The following is a 20,465-nucleotide window of genomic DNA, read 5'->3' as shown; positions in this document are numbered from 1 at the left end:
GAATCGAGTTCTCTGACTTGGGCTACAGAGTGCATTCAACACAAAATTAATCCCATTAATACAGTTAGTGAGGGGAACATTTTATTACAACCAATTAAATACATACACAGAGGAAACTGAAATTACAGTTATTTACTTGTGCATGCTTGAATGTGGATTTTTTTTTTATCACACTGTGTTCTCTGTGTGTCTATAGATACAGTGTACACAGATTCATTATCTGTCTTACAATTTGGCTTCACATTCAGCACCGATGTGTGTTGACAAAAACTAAATCAGTTCTGGTGTGCGGAGGTGTGACATCTGATGATTCCTGATGAGGTGCCTTTGGAGATATGAGAGAGAGAGAGATTGTCAAAAATGTTACATTATTAAGAATTAATAAGATAGTCATCGTAGATATGTAGATATGATAGTCCTCCACACAGACATGATAAATGATCAGTAAAAGACCATCCATAGTAAATAAAAATGGAATAAATCACATAAAGGTGTACCAGGTAGAATAAAGTGGGGGTAAATGGACTGATACCTATAGCTCCATGTCATCAGACATTTGCACATTTTTAGTTTAACTTAAGTCACCTATTTTAGATGATCTATTACTGTTAAGATTACACATAAGTAAATATTTTCCTCATCATCTCTATATTTTGTTTTACTTTTACAGTAGACGTTATAACTCTGCCTCTAGGCTGTGTTTTGATCAGTTATTAACAGGCATATCGGTTATGTTTACTAAGCTACAGTTCAAAGGCTGCCTCTGTTCTCCTCACCCTGCACCCAGGAGCGAGAGGCTCTCCACCCTGGACCTCCATGTCACCAACAGTCTGGCGGTCTCTAGCTGTTGAACCAAGACGTTGTCCTGCACATACAATCACAGTTTTACTTCTCATTTCAAGGTTTCTTCCTCCCTACAGGGGTGTTTCATGAAGAAAAGCAGGGCCTTTTATGGAAAGCCTTTTCTTGAATGCCAAACAAACTGAACCAGTCTCTTTTATAAACATGTTTTATGTGTTGCCTAATCTGACTTTATGAAACACCTCTCTGGTTTTAAAAGGAGAACATGCAATCCAAAAGTAATAGTATGGGTGAAAATATCAGCTTTCAATGTAAAATCAATGTTTATGATATGTCACTGTGGCAAAACTGGCATCTGGTTTTATTCATCTCATGTTCTTTAATGTATCAGAGAAGAAAAAGGAGTAACCTGAAGTAAGGGTTCTTGAGGTCCAGGATGTTTCCAGATCTAAAGCCTGATTGGTCGACAGTGGCTGTGATGTGGATGTCATAGCTCTGCCTGGAATGTTCATGATTTTTTGTTACACTCACAGGCTATGGACTGAAAGCTGAATTGATCTGGAACTGTTCTGAACCACACAATAGTATCAAACACAAATTTCTTGTCATTGAAAACATTGATGGAAGCACAGGTGTACCTGTTGTTAGAGACAAGCAGGACAGTCCCAGAGAGAGTTTGTCCCTGTTTGGCGAACAGTGGCGTCTGAAGCAAACATCTGACCTGATACCAACGTGTCAGAGGCTCAGTGGGAGCTGTGGAGAGCCACACAGTGGACCTGCAGTAACAGACATGACAGTCACTCTGACTTTATGTTGAAGGTGTCATGATTTCAGTCTAGAAAGAACAGACATAAACGTCTTAAGTTGTTTCCTTATATCACACAAGAACAACTTTTTTATGGTGAAGTTTTGAGGATGAGTTCGGCGATGTGCAGACGTCTCACTTCACCAATGTCACTGATGTTCAGTAGATGGGTACCAGTGAAGATCTGGGCAGTTTTATATTCCCTGCTGTTAGTTAGTTTTACTAAAAACTTTAAACTTTTAAACTTTAAAAACTACTTTCACTCATGTCTTCTCTTTCAGTGTATACTAAAAGCCATTGATCAATCAAATCAATACAGTATTTCAAACAAGTAGAAAGTCAGGGTTGTGTATATCTTACTTGGATCCTATATAGGCCACATCGAACCAGAAGGCAAGTCCATGAACCAGACCGGACTGCAGCAGTGTGAACACAAAGGGAATCTCTATTCTGGAAGAAACACAAATGTGATTCCTTGTCACAGTAGGTGTTTCTGCATTCTGACAAACAGTTTTAAATATGTATACTAAACATGTCGTAGAATCGTTGCATCATTTCATTAGTTCTTATTCTCTGTTTCTCTTTGCTGTATCATTCAATTATTTGCTGCTATACCAGGGATTAATCTATTTTAATAAATCTATTTCAATATATTTTTTTTAGCTGAATTAGTTCCTTGTAAATATTTCTAGTGGTTATACTATTTAGTATGGATGTAATAGAGGCAACTAAAGCCCCTCTCTTGATTTTTTCAAACTAAGAATGTCGAGCATTTTATCAAAAAGAAATGTCATTAACCACTCCCTGCTATATTTCCCAAAAAGCCTCAATTTCACCATCATACCATAATGGTGATGATAGGACACATACAGTCATCATGGTTGATTACTAATGTCACAATCTCATAATTCTGTGGTGGATTTTTGTGTTTGGTGTTTTTGTTTGCTTTCTGTTGTGCTTGCAGAGGTGCACTGAGAGGCTGGGCAGAGTTTTTCCTTTCTCCAGAGCTGCACACACACCTGCATCAGGTTTACAATCAGCGCCTGTTGATAAGCCAGCTCTCCACGCTACCTTCTGCCAGATGATTTCGTCAGTCAGATGTGGTAGATGGCTCCAGATAACTTTCTTACTAGAGTAACCACTTGTGTTTTTTCCTCGAGATCTAATACTGCTTGGCTCTTGTCTCCAGTGTTCGCCTGCACTCCCGTCAACCAGTGGCTCTGCTTCCAGCAACCCAGCTCTCTGCACCTCTGCAGCCAATAGCATTGCCCTACGCTCACCTGAGCCTCAATTCGCCCCACAATCAACCAGCGCCACCGTGAGCTTTCCTTAACCCAGCTCTCTACACCTCTGCGGCCGACAGCATTGCGCTACACTCACCTGAGTCTCTACTCACTCCGCAATCCACCAGCACTACCGTGAGCTACCTCTCCTCCTCTTTCCACCTCACGGACAGAGATCTCAGGTCAGAGCCTCAACCCATCTTCACCTGCAGTAACCTTGTGTCCGCTTTTGGGTCCTTCAACCTACTACCAAGTGTAACAGGATCATCTGGCCTACTATGGACCCAGCGGATCCGGAATCCCTCCACCTGGCTTCCAAGGGATCCTCATGGGAAAACATGAGCAGATGCTTCGGGAGGTCATGGAATTGCTCCAGGCTCTTGGCTCCAGCGTCTCCCAGCTCGGTCAGCATTTCAACCTGCTTACCTCCCAGACACCTGTACCTCCCTCAACTACACCTGCCACTGTGAGTTATCCTCCTGTTATGAGCTCTGTCCGACCCTCATTCCCAGGGGCCAAGGAACCTTTTGTTCCCCCACCTGAGCATTACTCGGGCAACCTAAGTTCCTGTCGTAGCTTTCTATTACAGTGTTCTCATGTGTTTATCGTTCAACCCACCAGTTATGCCTCAGATAAGTCACGGATAGCATACAGGATGAACCTTTTATGAGGGAAGGCAGCACAGTGGGGAACAGCATTGTGGGAGGAGGGTTCCACGGCTCTCGAGTGTCATGTCACTTTTGTGAATGAGATGAGAGTTTTTGATCATCCAGTACAGGGTTCAGAGGCAGCAAGTAGGCTATTCTCATTACGCCAGGGTTCTCAGTCTGCAGCTGCATACATATTGACTTCCGCATCTTAGCAGCTAACCAAAACTTGTTGGAACGAGCCTGCGCTCGTAAGTTTTTTTAAGTGGGGTCTAGTGGAGAATTTACAAGTTGAGCTAGCTTCTAGAGAAGAGCCAGAATCCCTAGAGCAACTCATAACACTAGTAATCTGTCTAGATAATCGTCTGAGGGAAAGGCAGAGAGAGAGAAAGTGTCCACCAACTGCAGGCCAGCTACATTAGCTCCACCACTAGTCAGATCCCTCACTCTCTGCCAGCACCTCAGAACTCCTCCCGTCCCACCTGGGTCCCCAGAGCTCCCCCTGCTGTCCTGGAGGAACCGATGTAGGTGGGGAGAACTCGCTTGACTCCCAAGGAACCGCAACACCGTAGATGATCAACTTTGCATGTGGTCAGCCCGGAAACTACCTCGCCTTCTGCCTGGCTTTGCCAAAAGGACCGGCTCGCCAGTGAGAGAGGGCACATTGGTGAGCCTGACATCCTCCAGTTCCAGCCCTCTTATCCGTATTACTCTTCCTGCATCCCTCCAGTGGTCATGTGAGTCCATACCCATTCATGTTTTTGTGGATTCTGGTGCTGATGACAGCTTTATCGACTCCTCCCTGGTTGACCATTCACTCATCCTTATTGAAACCCTTGACACCCCCAAGATAGTAAACACTCTAGATGGGCGGCGTCTGGCTGTCATCACCCAATGCAAAATACCTATCACCCTAATCATCTCTGGGAATCATTGAGAGTGTCTCCAGCTGTATGTCATCCCTTCCTTCCTGTTCCCCTGTCGTGCTGGGTCTCCCCTGGTTACGGCTTCACAACCCCCACATTGATTGGACCGCAGCCTCCATTTCCAGTTGGAGCACGTTCTGACAGTCCCACTGTCTCCACTCGGCAGCTACAGCAGTCAAGGTATCAGCTCCCATCCTTTCTAAAGCTCCAGATCTGTCTCTAGTGCCACCTGTGTACCATGACCTAGCCACAGTGTTCTGTAAAGAACAAGCTCTGTCTCTGCCTCCTCACCGCCCCTACGACTGTGCCATTGATCTGCTCCCTGGTGCTCCTCTCCCATCCAGCCGCCTGTACAACCTGTCACACCCAGAGAGAGAATCGATGGAGGAGTACATCAACAACTTCCTGGCCTCTGGCTTAATCAGGTCCTCCTTGTCCTGGAGCTGGCTTCTTATTCGTGGGAAAAGAAGGATGGCACTCTACGCCCCTGTATTGATTACCGAAGACTTAATGACATTCCAGTGAAAAACAAATACCCACTACCCATGATCGATCCATCCTTCGAGCCTCTGTGTCATGCCCGTATATTCACTAAAATGGACCAGTGGTACGCCTACCACCGCATCCGGGAGGGAGACGAGTGGAAGACAGCATTTAACACCCCCCTGGGTCACTTTGAATACCAAGTGATTCCGTTTGGTCTCTCCAATGCTCCAGCTGTGTTTCAAGCTCTTATAAATGACATACTATGAGACATGCTAAACCATTTCGTGTTTGTTTACGTGGACGACATATATTCTCTAAGACCCCGGATGAGCACATCAGGCAGGTGAGGTTGACGTTACAGAGACTCCTGGAAAACAAGCTCTACGTCAAACCTGAAAAATGTGAGTTTCATTCAACTGAAGTCAGTTTCCTGGGTTTTGTGATAGCCGAAGGGAGGCTTCAGCCGGACCCAGCCAAGATCCAGGCAGTGGAAGAGTGGCCCACACCATCCACCCGTAAGCAGCTACAACGATTCCTGGGATTTGCCAATTTCTACCGTAGATTCATTCGTGACTACAGCTGTGTCGCTGTTCTCCTTACCCAACTGACTTCCACCAGTTCACCTTTCACCTGGTCTCCCAGAGCTGACACTGCCTTCAAGAAACTGAAGGGGCTATTCTCTCACTCCCCCGTCCTTCAGCATCCTGACCCGGCTCGTCAGGTAGTTGGTGGAGTTGGACTCCGTTGTGGGGGCCATCGTCTCCCAGCGCAGCGCTACAACTTGCAAGCTTCATCTCTATGCCTTTTTTTTCTCAACATCTCTTCCTAGCGGAGATAAACCATGACATGACAAATAACCGTGAGCTTCTGGCAGTGGTCTTGGCTCTTCAAGATTGGAGACACTGGCTGGAGGGTACCCTGGAGCCTTTTCTCATTTGGACTGATCACAAAAACCTCTTTTACCTGCGCTTAGCCAGAAGACTGAACTCCCGCCAGGCCCGCTGGTCCCTCCTCCTGAGCCGTTTTGACTACAGCCTCTCCCACCGCCCCAGTTCCAGAAATGGAAAGTCTTCTCCTCTGACACACCTCCTGCTCACCCCGAGCCCATCGTGTGTGTTTCCCAGATCATTGGAGCCGCTACCTGGGAGATTGAGACCATAGTGCGGGAGGCCCAACGCAGTCACCCTGACCCAGGTACCGGTCTACCTAATCATTTATTCGTGCCGGAGGAGGTCCGGTCCCAGGTGTTACAGTGGGGCCATTCGTCCAGTTTCACCTGCCACCCCGGAGCCCAGCGGACGCTGCAGTTTCTTCGTCGGCACTTCTGGTGGCCCAGTCAATCGAGGGACGTGAGTGAGTTTGTGGCAGCCTGTGTTGTGTGTGCACGGAGCAATTCTGTGGTGGATTTTTTAGTTTGGTGTTTTTGTTTTGCTTTCTGTTGTGCTTGCAGAGGTGCACTGAGAGGCTGGGCGGAGTTTTTCCTTTCTCGGGAGCTGCGGACACACACACACCTGCAGCGGGTTTGCAATCAGCGCCTGTTGATAAGCCAGCTCTCCACGCTACCTGCTGCCAGATGATTTCGTCAGTCAGACATGGTAGATGGCTCCAGATAACTCTCTTACTAGAGTAACCACTCGTGTTTTTGTGTTTTCTCCTCGAGATCTAATAGTGCTTTGCTCTTCTCGGCAGTGTTCGCCTGCACTCCCGTCAACCAGTGGCTCCGCTTCACCTGCAGTAACCTGGTTCAGCTCAATAATTACCTTGAACTCTATTCCCTGCCTTGTGTCTGCTTTTGGGTCCTACAACCTACTATACTGTGTATCAACTAAGGCTTCATTGGTAACACTTCAACCTCCCTTCTTGGCATTTATAATCAGTAAATATCACGTTATGATGTACTTGTAAACATACAGGGCTCTACAGTATGAGCATTTCACTCGCATTTGCCCCTAAAAAAAATGTATGTGCGAACTGGGAAAATGATTTCGGCACACAGTGTGCGAGCAAAGGTCACGAGTTACCGTCACAACCTATTTTATCTGCGATCGTTCAAAAACTACAAATCCCACAATCCTCTGGCCGCAACACACTAATCACAGTAGTTTTCTGTAATGACGCAACCAGTGTCACGCAAGAGGTGACAGGTCAACCGGGGGAAAAAAAAGAGAGCGAACTGCCGGTAACTCGAAGAAGAAATAGACGAAGAAAGAGAGTGTGAAAGCAGGATGAAATCGATTGAGTATTTTTTCAAACGGAAGCGAGAGGAGCACAATGAGAAGGAGGAATCGGGAGATAAGTCGAGAGAGAAAGAGGAGGAACCGAAAAAGTGGAAAGTCGTATGTGATGCAGCGGAAGTTGTGGAGGCTAGCGCTAGCCTTGATGTTGACGCCATGGCAGCTACGAAAGACCCTGTCCCCGCTGCCCCACCGACTGGAAGAAGAACCTACAAATTCAACGAAAACTGGCCCAAAACTTTCCTGTGGCTTCAATGTGACAACAAAGTGATTTTTTTGTGTTGCCTGAAATGAAAAAAAATGAAATCAAACACTGTAAATTTAAAAAAATGTTTTGTGTTGCCTGAAATTTAAAAAATGAAATGAAACACTGTAAGTCAAAATTTTATTTGTGCTGCCTATTTAAGTGTGAAGTGTTCAATTTCAATAAATAAATATTTTTTGTGCTCCCATTATGTATCTTTGTGCTCCCAGATATTTTACTTTAGGAGCTTATGTGCTCGTTGGGAAAAATGTCAGTGTAGAGCCCTGACATAGATGAGATCTTGTCTGCTAACCTGAGTAAATCTTCTTCTTTCACCTCCATGAAGTTGATGCAGTGCTTGACCGACCTGGCCATCAGGATCTGCACATCAAATGCGTCCTGAAAAAGACATTAAATAAAAAGAATCTGTTGACACAATAAAATTAAAAATAGAATCTGTCGATTTCAATATAATATTTAGAACCAAAAAGAATTGTTATCAAAATTATTAACAATCCAGTGAATGGAGTTTTGCTACACGTACCACTATAGGCTGCTTAAAAAACTCATCCACTGCAGCACTGTGAAGAGCGCTCAGGTTAACACCGAAGAAGTTTCTCTGCTGCCTGAAGGGGAAAAAAAGGGGGAGGGAGGACACTGGAGTCATTTACATCTAGTAGTTCATGAGCAGACTGCTTTATCTGACACATTTAAACAAGTTTTTTTCTGTGGATTTTCCTGTAAACTGGCCAGATTTATTTGTGGAGGAGATACAGTAGCGACTTTCCATGTGCACATTTTACTTGTATCTTGCACAATATACTCTTTGTTTAGTGCATTTCCTAGTTCCTACCTGAAATGAAACAACAGTTCATGCAACTATTGAAGAAATTATTTAAATATTAGTTGGGCAAAAAGAAGAAAGGCATGTAATGTTAGATCAAAAGGCGTAAGAGCTGTAATAAGTATAAAAGATGAAGTGAATAAAGTCTTTCTCTGTGTCACTGCTTAAATATTTAGGTGAACAAACATCAGTTTACAGTTTTACCTTCATTCCTCAAGGCTGACTGAGCCTGACCTCCACATAGTGGTGGAGCAGTGAAGGGCACAGACCATGGCAGCACACACACATACATGCTGGTATGTTTGTGTTTTTTCCTTTTTACCCTCTGGCACAAAGTGTGCATAAATACAACAATGTGTGGTTGCCAATCTGAATATTAATCTATTTCAGTAGATACTAATAAACAATGACTGATGATAGTTTATCAGCTATATGCTGATTTGAGGGATTAATGTTTTTTTCCCCTTAAAATATTTTTCTTTCCTAAAATATGTTTGACAAATTATTTTCCTGGGTGACATTATTAAAATGAATAATGTCCTTAATGGACCAAATCCTCTTTTTGAAGAATAGAGTTCTGGGAAAACTTAAATTGATGAATTTTTTGTACACGATGTTAGCCTCAAGCTTAACTTATCGGCCCACTAATAATCATATCAGTCAAAGTCTTGGCTCATGTGTATGAGTCAGGACTGGACTGAACCCGAGCGTTTTACACCCAACAGGAAACAAGCCTGACTGATGTCAAGCAGTGAAAACATGTGTGTCTGTGAGAAAGAAAGAAAGACAGAAAGAAAGAAAGAAAGAAAGAAAGAAAGAAAGGGCACCAGTGTATTTGTGACCTCATGCATGGATTTATGGTGGTGCGTGCATGCATGTATGTGTGTGTGTGCATGTGCGTGTGTGTATGAGACCAGAAACTAGCTCGTGCGTAGTGTTCGAAGTAGAGCTGCTCGTCACTGAAGGGGGCCAGATGAATATCACCACAGGAGGGAAACATCAGACCTAGAGAGAGAGAGTGACTGAGAATGAAAGCGATAGAGAGAAACATACAGACATTCGGACTGACATGGTAATTGGCTAGAGGAACACCGCTGGGATAGGGAAAACATTAGTAAAGAAAGGTAAGTCTGGGGCGCCCATTAGCTCAGCTGGTAGAGCGGGCGTCCCATGTGCAGAGGCCTTGTCCTCGCTGCATCGGCCCGGGACTTGAGTCCGACCTGTGGCCCTTTGCTGCATGATTCCCCCCCTCCATCCTGTTTCCTGTCATCTCTGAGTTGTCCTATTAATAAAGGCCAATAAATACTTTAAAAAAAAGAAAGGTAAGTCTGAGGGTAAGTCCTAAATCAGTTCAAACAAGTCCCATGTCAAGATTTTTAATTTTAAAGCAAATCCAAAGTCAAGATACACAAGTCACAAGTCAAAACAAACTCGTCCCCAGTCAAGATAGGTCAATCCTGAAGCACATCCAAGTCAAGATGTAGAAGTCACAAATCAAGTCAAGTCCCCAGGCAAGACCAACTTCAAATCAAGAAGTATCAAATCAAGAACGGTACGTCCCAGATCAATACACACAATCTACAATTCAAGATACCTGTCTTGACTTGTGACTGTGAGTCAGCCTTAAAACAAGTCCCAAGTCAATGCTAACATGTCCCATGTCAAGATAGTACGTTCCAAGGCAAATCTAAAGTCCAGATACACAAGTCACAAGTCAAGACAGATAAGTCAATCCTACAAGTCCCAAATCAAAACAAACCTTTCCCAAGTCAGGATGGTTAAGTCCTGAAGAAAATTAATATACAGAAATAATATACATTAATATACAGAAATGACAAATGACAAGTCTTTAACTTTTTGTTTCTGGTCCTAAAACAAGGCATTACTTGTCTGTCTGCTGGTCTGTTCTAAATGTACCTTTCCCTCACAGCCATATCAATACCTCAACACAAAGGTTAACATCAGACCCCTCAACCAGATAAGGCATCAATATTAGAAAATAATGAAAGACTCATTCATCAATTAAACCAATTGTTCAACTGAAAACAAACCAACAGAATCAAAGAGTTTTCATCCACCTCTGCATCACTGAAGCTTTTACTCCTACCATTGGGTTTGAGCCATTTTCGGGCTTGCAAGAATCTTTCCATGAGCCTGTCATTGATCAGCATGTACCCCATTGGCTCAGAGACAATGACATCCACCATGTCAGGCGAGCTGACCTCCTCCACCTCCCCCTCTAGGACCCTGATCTGCTCAGACAGACAGTTACTCTGGACAAGGATCTGCACATGAGACAATAAATCACACATTGTTAAACAACACAACTACAAAAGAATCCCATTTCTTACACAGGACCCTAACATATACACTAGATGATGGTGTACTGTATAGGAAAGGCAGTTAATGTCTCATTGTTCTGCACAGGAAAGATGTATTTTTTTAGAAGACAAACAACATGCAGAGTTCCAGTTGCTGTTACTTGAGCTAACACTTGGTCTGTGCACACAAAAGGTTTATTTCTCTTGAACACAAATTTGTTTAAAATCTGTGTTAGTGAGCATTTCTCGAGGTAATCCATCCACCTGTGGCATCACGATACTGATTGAACATCATGATTGATGCAACAGCTCTGGTGAACAGTCAGCATGCCAGGTGCCTGCTCCCTCAAAACTTGCGTAATAAAACTGCACATTTTAGAGTGGCTTTTTATTTTGACCAGTCCAACCTGTGCACTAATCATGCTGCTCTCGTGAAGATTGTGTCTTGTGAAATTTGAGAGAAAAAAGCCTCTTATTACTTAGATCTTTCACTTCAATGTTTGAAAAATGAGAGCAAAAACAGTGTGCTAATGTTAATATTGTTGTGTAGCTGTGTTTACATGGAGTCTCAATTACACTAAAAAGCTTTTCCAATTCAAGCCTCTTAAAGCTGCTACAAGGAACTTTCCTTTTTTGATGATTCAGGCGGTCCCTGTGGACAAAAGTAGTATGTGCCACCTCCTACAGTGAAGATTTTGACCTGGCTAGCGTGCACATTTGTTTTGAAAGTGATAAAAGAAAGAGGCAACATAATTTTAAAACTTTTAATTCTTCTTTAAACAAAGTTGTTTCAATGATGCATGACGATGAGGTCATGTATCTATTTGTGGCTATGTAAGATTACAGTTTTTTTCGATTGCTAAGACGCATTGGTCGAAACTGAAGCGAACTCTTAACACAGTCTGCAAAACAGAAATGCATGTGGGCTAAACTGTGTCTCACTTTTCATTGCTTTCAGACAAAGTGCATTCAGTGACCACAGTCACCAAAATGGATGAAGTCTTTTCTCATTCTCTAGTTCACACCTGCAAAACACTATGCTTTAACAGCACATTTTTCAAATGCTAACACACTTTGTTCAAAACAGTTAAAAACACACTCAAAACAGAATGATAGGGGAAAAACATGGGGAATTTCTGCTGCAGCCACATTGAAACCTATTGAAAATTATATCAAAATATTGACAATAAAAATAAATAAAACAAAGATGCAATTCCAAACAGCTGATGGTAATTTTCAGCTGAAAACCGATTCAGGTGATCTGCGTTTGGCCTCATTAGAAAGCATACAAAAGGAGTGGCTCCTGATTCTTTTTCCTGTGCAAGTATGAATCAAAGAGCAGCGGGTGAAGCTGGTAGAGAGAGAAGAGCAGCCAGGAGAGGAAGAAGTTTAGTTTTATCTCTTACTGTAATTTGTATTCTACCCCTGGAATTCTGAGATTCTGCATTATTCTGTTTACGTAATCTTTATTTTTTGTATGGTCCTGAAGTACTTATGCAAAAGCACAAATGTTCTTGAATAAATCTCTGCATTCCTGATTCAGTGTTGTTGCAATATATTACAGCATATACAATAATTTAGAACCATTAAAGTGCAAAAGATCCTATATAAAATACTGATTTACCTGACAAAAATCATTCAAACTTGAAATATAAGATGTATTTGATGTAATGTTCTTTGTTGTTAGTATTTTGTCGTTCCGTTTGTTAAGAGTGATTGTATGTTTCCAAAGTGAGACAATGTGCTAGTGTTTTGTTGAATGAGCTTCTCTTGAGACAAGTTTAAAGTGTTTTGTTGGTGAGACACACTTTTGGGCATGAGATTAACTGTTGAGCTGAGCTGCAAGATGGAAATGCAGACTGTGTTAAGAGTTTTGAACATGTCGCTTCAGTTTCGACCAATGCGTCTTAGCAATCGAAAAAAACTGTAATAACCGTAAGGCTTTGTGGCGTGAAACAGAGCTGCTGAATGCCCAATATGTGTATGTATTGTCTTTTGACAACAATATGTTGAAGGGTCAGCACATCCACATCATCAGCACATCCTGAAAATAAATATTTTTCTCTGAGATTTCGGCCTCCACCCTCATACAAAGGAGATGAATGAATTCAGGTGCACAGCATACAAATGTTTACTTCAACAGTTAAATGTCTTTGGAGAAACAATGTTGTGGTTGCTTTCTCCACAGGACACACTGTCCGCAGTTTTTACAAGGCGGTTTCTTCAACAAGAATTTCTATAAAGACTGACACATTTAAAAACCGGGATAAATATCATAAGTATCCAAATTTGGACAATTTCTGTGTCTGTTGAGCTTTTCAGATCAGTTAAACCAGGTAAATATGACACCATGCTAATATTCAATAATTAATGAAAGGCAGATACAGTATAATGCCCATATATCGGTCTAAACCCAACATTACATCTCTCTGTAGCCCCTATCCTGCTGAACTCTGGGCCAGATGTTGCCGCAACCCATTAACTCCCCAGAATGCCACGCTCTGCATTTGATGTATGTACTCTGTGTGTGTGTGTGTGTGTGTGTGTGTGTGTGTGTGTGTGTGTGGGTGGGTGGGTGTGCTATCTAGTGCATTGCTGCGGTTTCTCTTTAGGCTCTATCAAGGCCAACATACACATAACATTACTCTCCAAACTCTGCATATTAGCTCAAGAGAGTCAAGTCAAAAGATTCAAATCTTTCTTGTAGGTTAGTTACAGAATGCTTCAATTACTGCAGAGAAAGGACCAGTTTTAAAAGCCTGTGTACATCAGAACTTACACTACAACCACAAAGACTGAGGATGCAGGTTTCAAATCTACTGACCTGTGTGAACTTGGCCATAGGACTGGACTCAATAGCATACACTCTGGCAGCTCCAGCCTGGACTGCGAAGAAAGACAGAATACCAGAAACACAACAAACATCCAGAACCACCTACAGAGACAGGGAAAGAAAAGGGAGAACTGAAACTGAAACTTTCTGAATACATTCTGGATTTTGTTTGAATGTCCCAAATCCCAGCATACAGTTGAGTTTTAAACATGGGAACATGATGACACTGTTGGAGCAAGGTCTGAAACACACCCAACAAACAGTGGCAGGCAGACTGCACAATATGGAAAAACAAAATCAATCATATTGGGAGTATTTTGACAGATAATACAAACTATTAACATCCATCCGAGATCTGTAGATCAGGACATTTGCAGCTCTACAGTACTTCATTAAAATGCTGTTCTTTTCACACATTGTACCTTTTTTTAAAAAAATGCAGCTTTTTGCTATTTGGATATACGTAGCGCTTGTGATTTTGATTATATTTTGGTTATTAATGACCAGGTTGAAAGGGTGGAAACAGTTTATCAAGATGATCTGAACCACCATGGAAAGCTTCTAAAATGTTGCTTTATAACACAACTCTATAATGCTATATTATTAATGTCATTGTAATGAGTGTAAGTTAATAGGTAATACAGCCTTTATAAATCCTTACAGGATGCTTATTGATGCTAATAAGTCTACATAAGTGTTAATGATAGCATCATAAACACAGTTACTGTAAGATAAAGAGACATTTAAATAGCACTTATAAGAAACTTGTTTTTAAACGGTAAAAACATTATGAGTTTCACAATTATCAATGTGCTTTACATTCACATTTATTGAATTTAACTAACTTATATATTAAGTCACTGTAAAACCGTTACTTTTCTAATTTTGTTGCTTTTTTTAAAATTAACACATACTTGATGATGCATTTATTAGCGGTCAACTTTGCACTTTAACCTAATCAATGTGTTTGTCATGTATTATAATCATAAGAAACTGCTGTTTGCTGACCCACTGGACTTCTGTTGAGTGATATATAGCAGCTGTGGTAGTAGAGAGTTACTGGCCATAATTAGTCATTTATAACATAAAAGATCAATGCCACTGTCTCCACTAATAATCTTGTGCTGTCACCTTGTCTCTGAAGTCAGTCTCATTGGCTAAAATGGCTCTCTGGTAGGTGGAGATCCTCGGGTAGTCCTGAAGCAGGCTGTGATGCTGGGACAGACAGCTGTGGAACTACACACACACACACACACACACAATGAATACAATGAACAGTTTGTAGTTCTTCTTCAAACTTATTGATAAGCACACTCAAAGTCAGAATCATTGATTGGTCACCTGGTAGCCCTGTGTAGGGGCATTTTCAGCCCTGGTTTCAAACAGAGTAGGATGTCTCCTAGAAGGTGTCTCTGCATCCTTGTTTCCTCTCTCATGTCTCTCTGGGCAGCCTCTGCTTGTCTCCTCATCATCCCCTTTCTTCAGTAACTGCTGGAAGTGCTTCATATCTGCAAAGCCAAGGGGATGACATGTTTTCTGATTTGTCTGAACTCCTGACACACGAACCAAACCCCAAGAGGATAAGCAGTATGAATTCAGTGCAAACCAGTAGGAGTTCTGAACTGCAGCAGAAGACTCAGCTTGCCGACGGTGACCAGGAAGGACTGTCCTCCAACCTGGCAGCAGTCCATCTCCTTGGAAACATTAAATTGGAAGACCGATGCCCTGTTGACTGAAACACATTGGTTTAAATCATACAAACAAGAACAGACACCCTTAATAGGCTTCTATCCACACTTTGGATTTTTAGTCATGGTGGTAGTCATGAGGATTATATGTAAAAGCAAGGTGGGCAGTGTGATACAGTACACATTCTTGTCAATGGCAAGACTGCAATGTTCAAACTAGTACTATACCAAAAGGTATTATCCAGAGGCACTTGGGTAGACTATTTCATACCCTCCAACAATATTGTACTTTTTACACATTTATGTACTATCTATAGTTCCTTTGTCTAGTGTACAGATTTCCATTTCTATCACTAGTGTTACTCACACAGTACAAAAAGACTTTTGTATGAACAGATTTCAATAATTTTACTGCTGGCAGATGTTTTTAACTTATTCTAAGAGAACAGGACACAACAACTAATAAATACTTTATTAATAATTATTACATTAATTATTAATGATGGAGATTTATGACAGCGTTATAAAATATGATACACTGTAATTGACAGAACTTCCAAACATTGTATGTATAGGAGTTTAAAATCTTGACCAGCTGAGACATCAATAATAATCCAATGATGTGTTATATCATGATACATTTCTCTCCACCATGACTGTAACACTGCATACAGCTACAGTATATCTACACTCAGCAATTTTGGCACACACTTTTTCTACTACTCCAGCCTCTGTCACTGGCATTCAGGTATTCTCCAAATAACAAAGCACGGCTTGCATGTGTGTGTGTGTGTGTGTGTGTGTGTGTGTGTGTGTGTGTGTGTGTGTGTGCTCACCATCTTGCACAGTGAGCTGTTGAGCCTCCTGTCCTGTGGTGAGGAGCAGAGTGAGCTCCTGCTCTGCTCTCTTTCTGCACACACTGACCTGCTGCTCTCTGCTCACCTCTTTCTGGACCTGCACCTCCTTCACCATAAAACACACTGCATTATATTATTGAACACCACAGTCAGATCAAACCACACTACACAATTGAATATGATTTTATTTGTGTAGCTACCTTTAATATTAAAAGGTAACTCTAACAATTTTATACATTAAAGTGTGATGTCCTGGGGACTACTGCTGCATATGTGAAAAAAGTAGTATAAAGTCTTTTGTGGTTTCAAAGGAAGCTGCATGTGATCAATAAATCACCTCCAGTGACGTCACTCAGTTGATAAGGTGTATTGTGTGTAATGTAGGCACTGTGTTTTAAAAGCAGTCCAGTGGTATAACATTGCACTCCTATAACACGATTACAATACAACTGCACAGTATTGATTCTACCCTGGCCAAGGAGAAGCCCCACTCATTCTTCAGAGAGATGCTCCAGCCTCTGGTTTGATCTTTGCAGAGGAGGATTCATACTGCAGCAGGATAGTGAACCCAAACACACCTCAAAGCTTTAACACAGCTACTGAAGACCAAAGAAGACCAAGGAGTGTAATTCATGGATATTTTAAGATTTAACTTTTCACTCAGACTGTTCAACTGATATCATTTGTAAGGAAAACATTGAAGTATTTTGACTAGTGGTCAAGGACTTTTGGACTGTATATAGTAGTACTCCCCAAGAACTGTATACACACCTGTGTAAATTGGTGGTGTTACCCTTTAACCTCACAGTCGGCTATTAATTAATAGTGAATTTAGCTGCTTCTTGCTTCCTAGAGCCGCTGAGAGGCTTTGTATTAAGCGCCGTTCAATCATTAATGTCCACTCCTGGTTGTTACGTTTGAAAGGTTTTATTATATTCTTCAAAGAACGAAAAACTGGTAAACAAAAAGTGAGAGCTAAACGTGAGGTAAACGAAAATGTGCGCTCCCAGGTCACCCCTTCTCTCAAACACCGACAGCCAGGTGACAGGTGAAATTATATAGTTTAATTAAGGGGTCCATCCCACATTACGTCACTTCACCAAAATGAGTGAAAATAAACAAAAAACAAATCGGATGCAAATATATGGCTCCAGTGAAAGTAACTGGAATGGATGTATTAGGAACAGAGCTGGACAGAACTGCATACGTTTACAGAGCTTGAAAGTTATATCTCAAAACCTTAACCCAGGTTTATTTACTTACATACATCTCATAAAGTCACAGCCCAGTTAAGTTTGGTATATAAAAGAGCGCCCTCTGCAGCCTCTATTATTACCTCCTGATGTGTCTCCATGTGCTCCTCCTCAGCCCTCTCCTCCTCCTGCAGAGTGAAGACCCTGACAGAGAAAGCCATTGGCTCCTCTCTCCTCTCCTCCATTCTGCGATGTGAAAGGAAGGGTAGAGAGAAGAGAGCAGAGGAGGTGGAGAGCAGGGGACGGAGGAAAAGGGGAGGAGAGATGGAAGACGGATTGTAAGAGAAAAGAGGGAGAAAAGAGGGGAACACAGGATCATTGGAAGAAACTGAGGAATTTGCAGCATTTCTGTGAAAAAAAGTACTTAGTGAAACCAACAATGCTGTGCTACAAGACAAGTACTTTTATCATTTTACATTTACACAGTGGCTTTAATGGATGGTTTCAGCAGAATTATCTCAAGTGATGTATCTAATACATGTACAGTCATACAGATTTCAACTCACTACTTACTTCAACTTAGCTTATAGTTTACCAGTGGAGATCTGTGTTGGTTGGACTGATGAGAATGAATACTGGTGGGATACTGGCAGTGTATTATCATTCATTCTAAATCTATTGTATAAACCCTTTATACAGTGATAATTATATGGTATAATTTATACCCTACAGTCTTACCAATTTCTGAAAGGCCCCCTTTACAAAACATTTATAATAAGTATAATAACATTTATAAACAGTGTTATTATTAAAGGTCTCATGTTGTAGAAGTAAGATTTCCTGTCATTTTTTGTTATAAAGCAAGTTTAGGTGCTATATACACACTGTTAAAAGATCAAAATACTCAAAGGCTGGCAAGTCTTGGTGAGGGTTGGGATCAGTTTATGATTTGATTGCTTCTTTTTTTAAGCTGCTTTGATTTATCATGAAGGTTGTCACAGACAATTAGTGTGATAAATACAGTAAAATTTCCTTCATAATAAGGATATGAAGTATCAACGCTCTACTTCGTCTCACACATCATGGTGGCGTCAGTCCATTCAATATAAAATCACTCCCTCTACTGGATGTATAGCAACACTGCAAGACCACAGATGAACATCAAGCAATCCAACTTTAGGAATGAGGAAAGAATGTTTCACAATTACACATTGGGCACCACTAAAATCTGATTGTAACGTTGCCTGCATCATGGCATTTTGTAGGTCTTTCCCCTCCACACACAGTAACAGAGACACCAAACCTTAAATCAAATCTTAAACCAAACCCAAACGCAGGTTAGGGGGTTTCGTTTCAGGGGTTGACCTTTGGTGTGAAAGGTGATCAGTGTATCAAACAAAGACAAAGTGCTCGCTCATACACATATTATGGTTATAATGATGCCACTATAATTTCACTTCTGAGCTCAGAGTTGGTAATCCTCAGTGTACCTCTTAGCTTTGGCAAGGTTGTCATGTTTCTCAGATGGAACTGTTTTAGAGAGCACGTCTTCATTCATCTCTATTTTCTACTGACATAAGCTCTCAGTGGAGCAAACAACTTTATACTGATGGAATGATTTAGTATTGTTACTCATTTACAAGATACACTGATCAGGCTTTTAATCCTCACTGGCATCAGTCCAGTCACCAAAATAGCATTTGGGATTTTACTTCTCTGCAAACCACTGATAGGATCATATTTGTATGTCATACGTACCACTAAGACATATCTACAATATGTGTCATATCATATTTACATGACATGTATATGAGCTGACTTTCATGTCTGGATGTGGAGGGGACTCATTACAAGTAGGGCAGAAAGCTGCTGAGCCAGAGACTGCTGTTTGAGACAGTCTTTCAACATCTGTACACCTGAAACCACTGGGTATTTTTGAGGAGCGGGTGGGAAAGTTTCCAGCCATGTTTTTCGGAGCAACAGAACCAAGTGTATTTAGCCAAAACAACAACTTTTCCAACCCTAAGCAAGTGGTTCTTGCCCTAAACCTAACCAGACCATAAGCACAAAGTTATCACAGTATTAAATTGAAAACTGACACCAAAGAAACTTAAAGTTGCAGCAAATCCACGATTTGCAGAAACATGCATTGCCAACATTTATTCTAGGTTGAAGTTATACACAGACAATGTGAATAGAAGAAGCATGAAGCATTTTGCGCCAGAAGGCGATGAGAATCAGACCCAATTTCATAGACACTGCTAAATCGACAACACAGACGGCAGTTAGCATATCCTCCTTATAAACAACCATGTGTTATTAAGTGATTGAAATGTACAAGTTGTCATCAAGAGATGACAAGGCTGGTAGGAGACCCCGGGGTACACCGAGAACATGCTGGAGAGATTATATATCTCATCTGACTTGGGTGTGCCTCCTGGTCAACCAGGAGTAGCTCAGTAGAGGGACGTCTGGACTACCTTACTTAGCCTGCTGCCGCTGCGACCCAGCCCCAGATAAGCAGCAGAAAAATGGATGGATGGATGAAATGTATCTCTTTTAACACAGCTTTAGCCAGATGTTTTGGCTTCCTGAATTCATGTCAAATTCAATTCAACTCACTGCTACTTTTTGTGGGGGTTTTTCTGACTAAAGAGTCAGGTGAAATTCTTCTTTTCTTGCTTTGGTAACACATTTGTAAATGAAACTCGACATTAAATGAAGCAGAACACAAGGCCTTATTTAGTACATTTGCTTCAAATCTTAAAAATGCACATTATCTCATGAACAGGTGGCAGTCATCAAGCTGAGAGTGAAGTGCGATGTTGTGAAGTTAAGAGGATTTTCTGAATCCGAGAAACAGTCGTACTAAAATGGTTAGGGTTAACATTAGTGACATTAGTCACATGTTTCAACAGAGATTTAAACCAGGGCTAGCAGAAGGGCCAAATGAATCATACAGTTTATTGGGCTTACGTTAACCCTGGGTTAACAATGTGTGTGTGAAAAGGATGGTCCTGGACTGACCCCACCAGTACTGTGGCCTTTATACATCTCAGCTATGTAAAGTATACCAGGCTGTGCAGCTGGATACTTCAACACATTCTATTAATATACATGTACTGTAAAGCATCATTGGTATCCATAGGGGTTCATCCAAGGTCGCATTTTAGACAGGTCATTGATTCCACATTGAGGTTAAAGCCAAATACACTATACACTGTTAGAGACAGTGTATAGACAGTTTATAATTATAATCATAATAATAAATGTGATTCTTTACGGATTGACATTGTACATATG

General features: G+C 41.5%; 1 protein-coding gene across 1 annotated transcript; it reads right to left on the bottom strand.

Moving 5' to 3' along the window:
* Positions 1 to 339: 339 nt before the first annotated feature.
* LOC311252985 (histone-arginine methyltransferase CARM1-like) lies at positions 340 to 18,720 on the bottom strand (the record flags this gene model as incomplete). Its single annotated transcript, XM_084346648.1, has 15 exons — positions 340 to 865; positions 1,211 to 1,300; positions 1,440 to 1,577; positions 1,967 to 2,056; positions 7,740 to 7,825; positions 7,971 to 8,052; positions 9,185 to 9,275; positions 10,378 to 10,555; positions 13,416 to 13,526; positions 14,556 to 14,660; positions 14,766 to 14,932; positions 15,031 to 15,156; positions 15,949 to 16,075; positions 17,306 to 17,408; positions 18,653 to 18,720. 15 exons carry the CDS (start codon positions 18,718 to 18,720, stop codon positions 841 to 843), a joined length of 1,587 nt encoding a protein of 528 aa, XP_084202774.1. The 3' UTR covers positions 340 to 840.
* Positions 18,721 to 20,465: the final 1,745 nt, after the last annotated feature.

The sequence above is a fragment of the Pagrus pagrus genome, assembly GCF_965226575.1.
Source record: "Pagrus pagrus genome assembly, chromosome: 24".
NCBI lineage: Eukaryota > Metazoa > Chordata > Actinopteri > Spariformes > Sparidae > Pagrus > Pagrus pagrus.
Note: the sequence above shows the minus strand (reverse complement) of the source record. Positions and strands in the feature narration are given on the sequence as shown.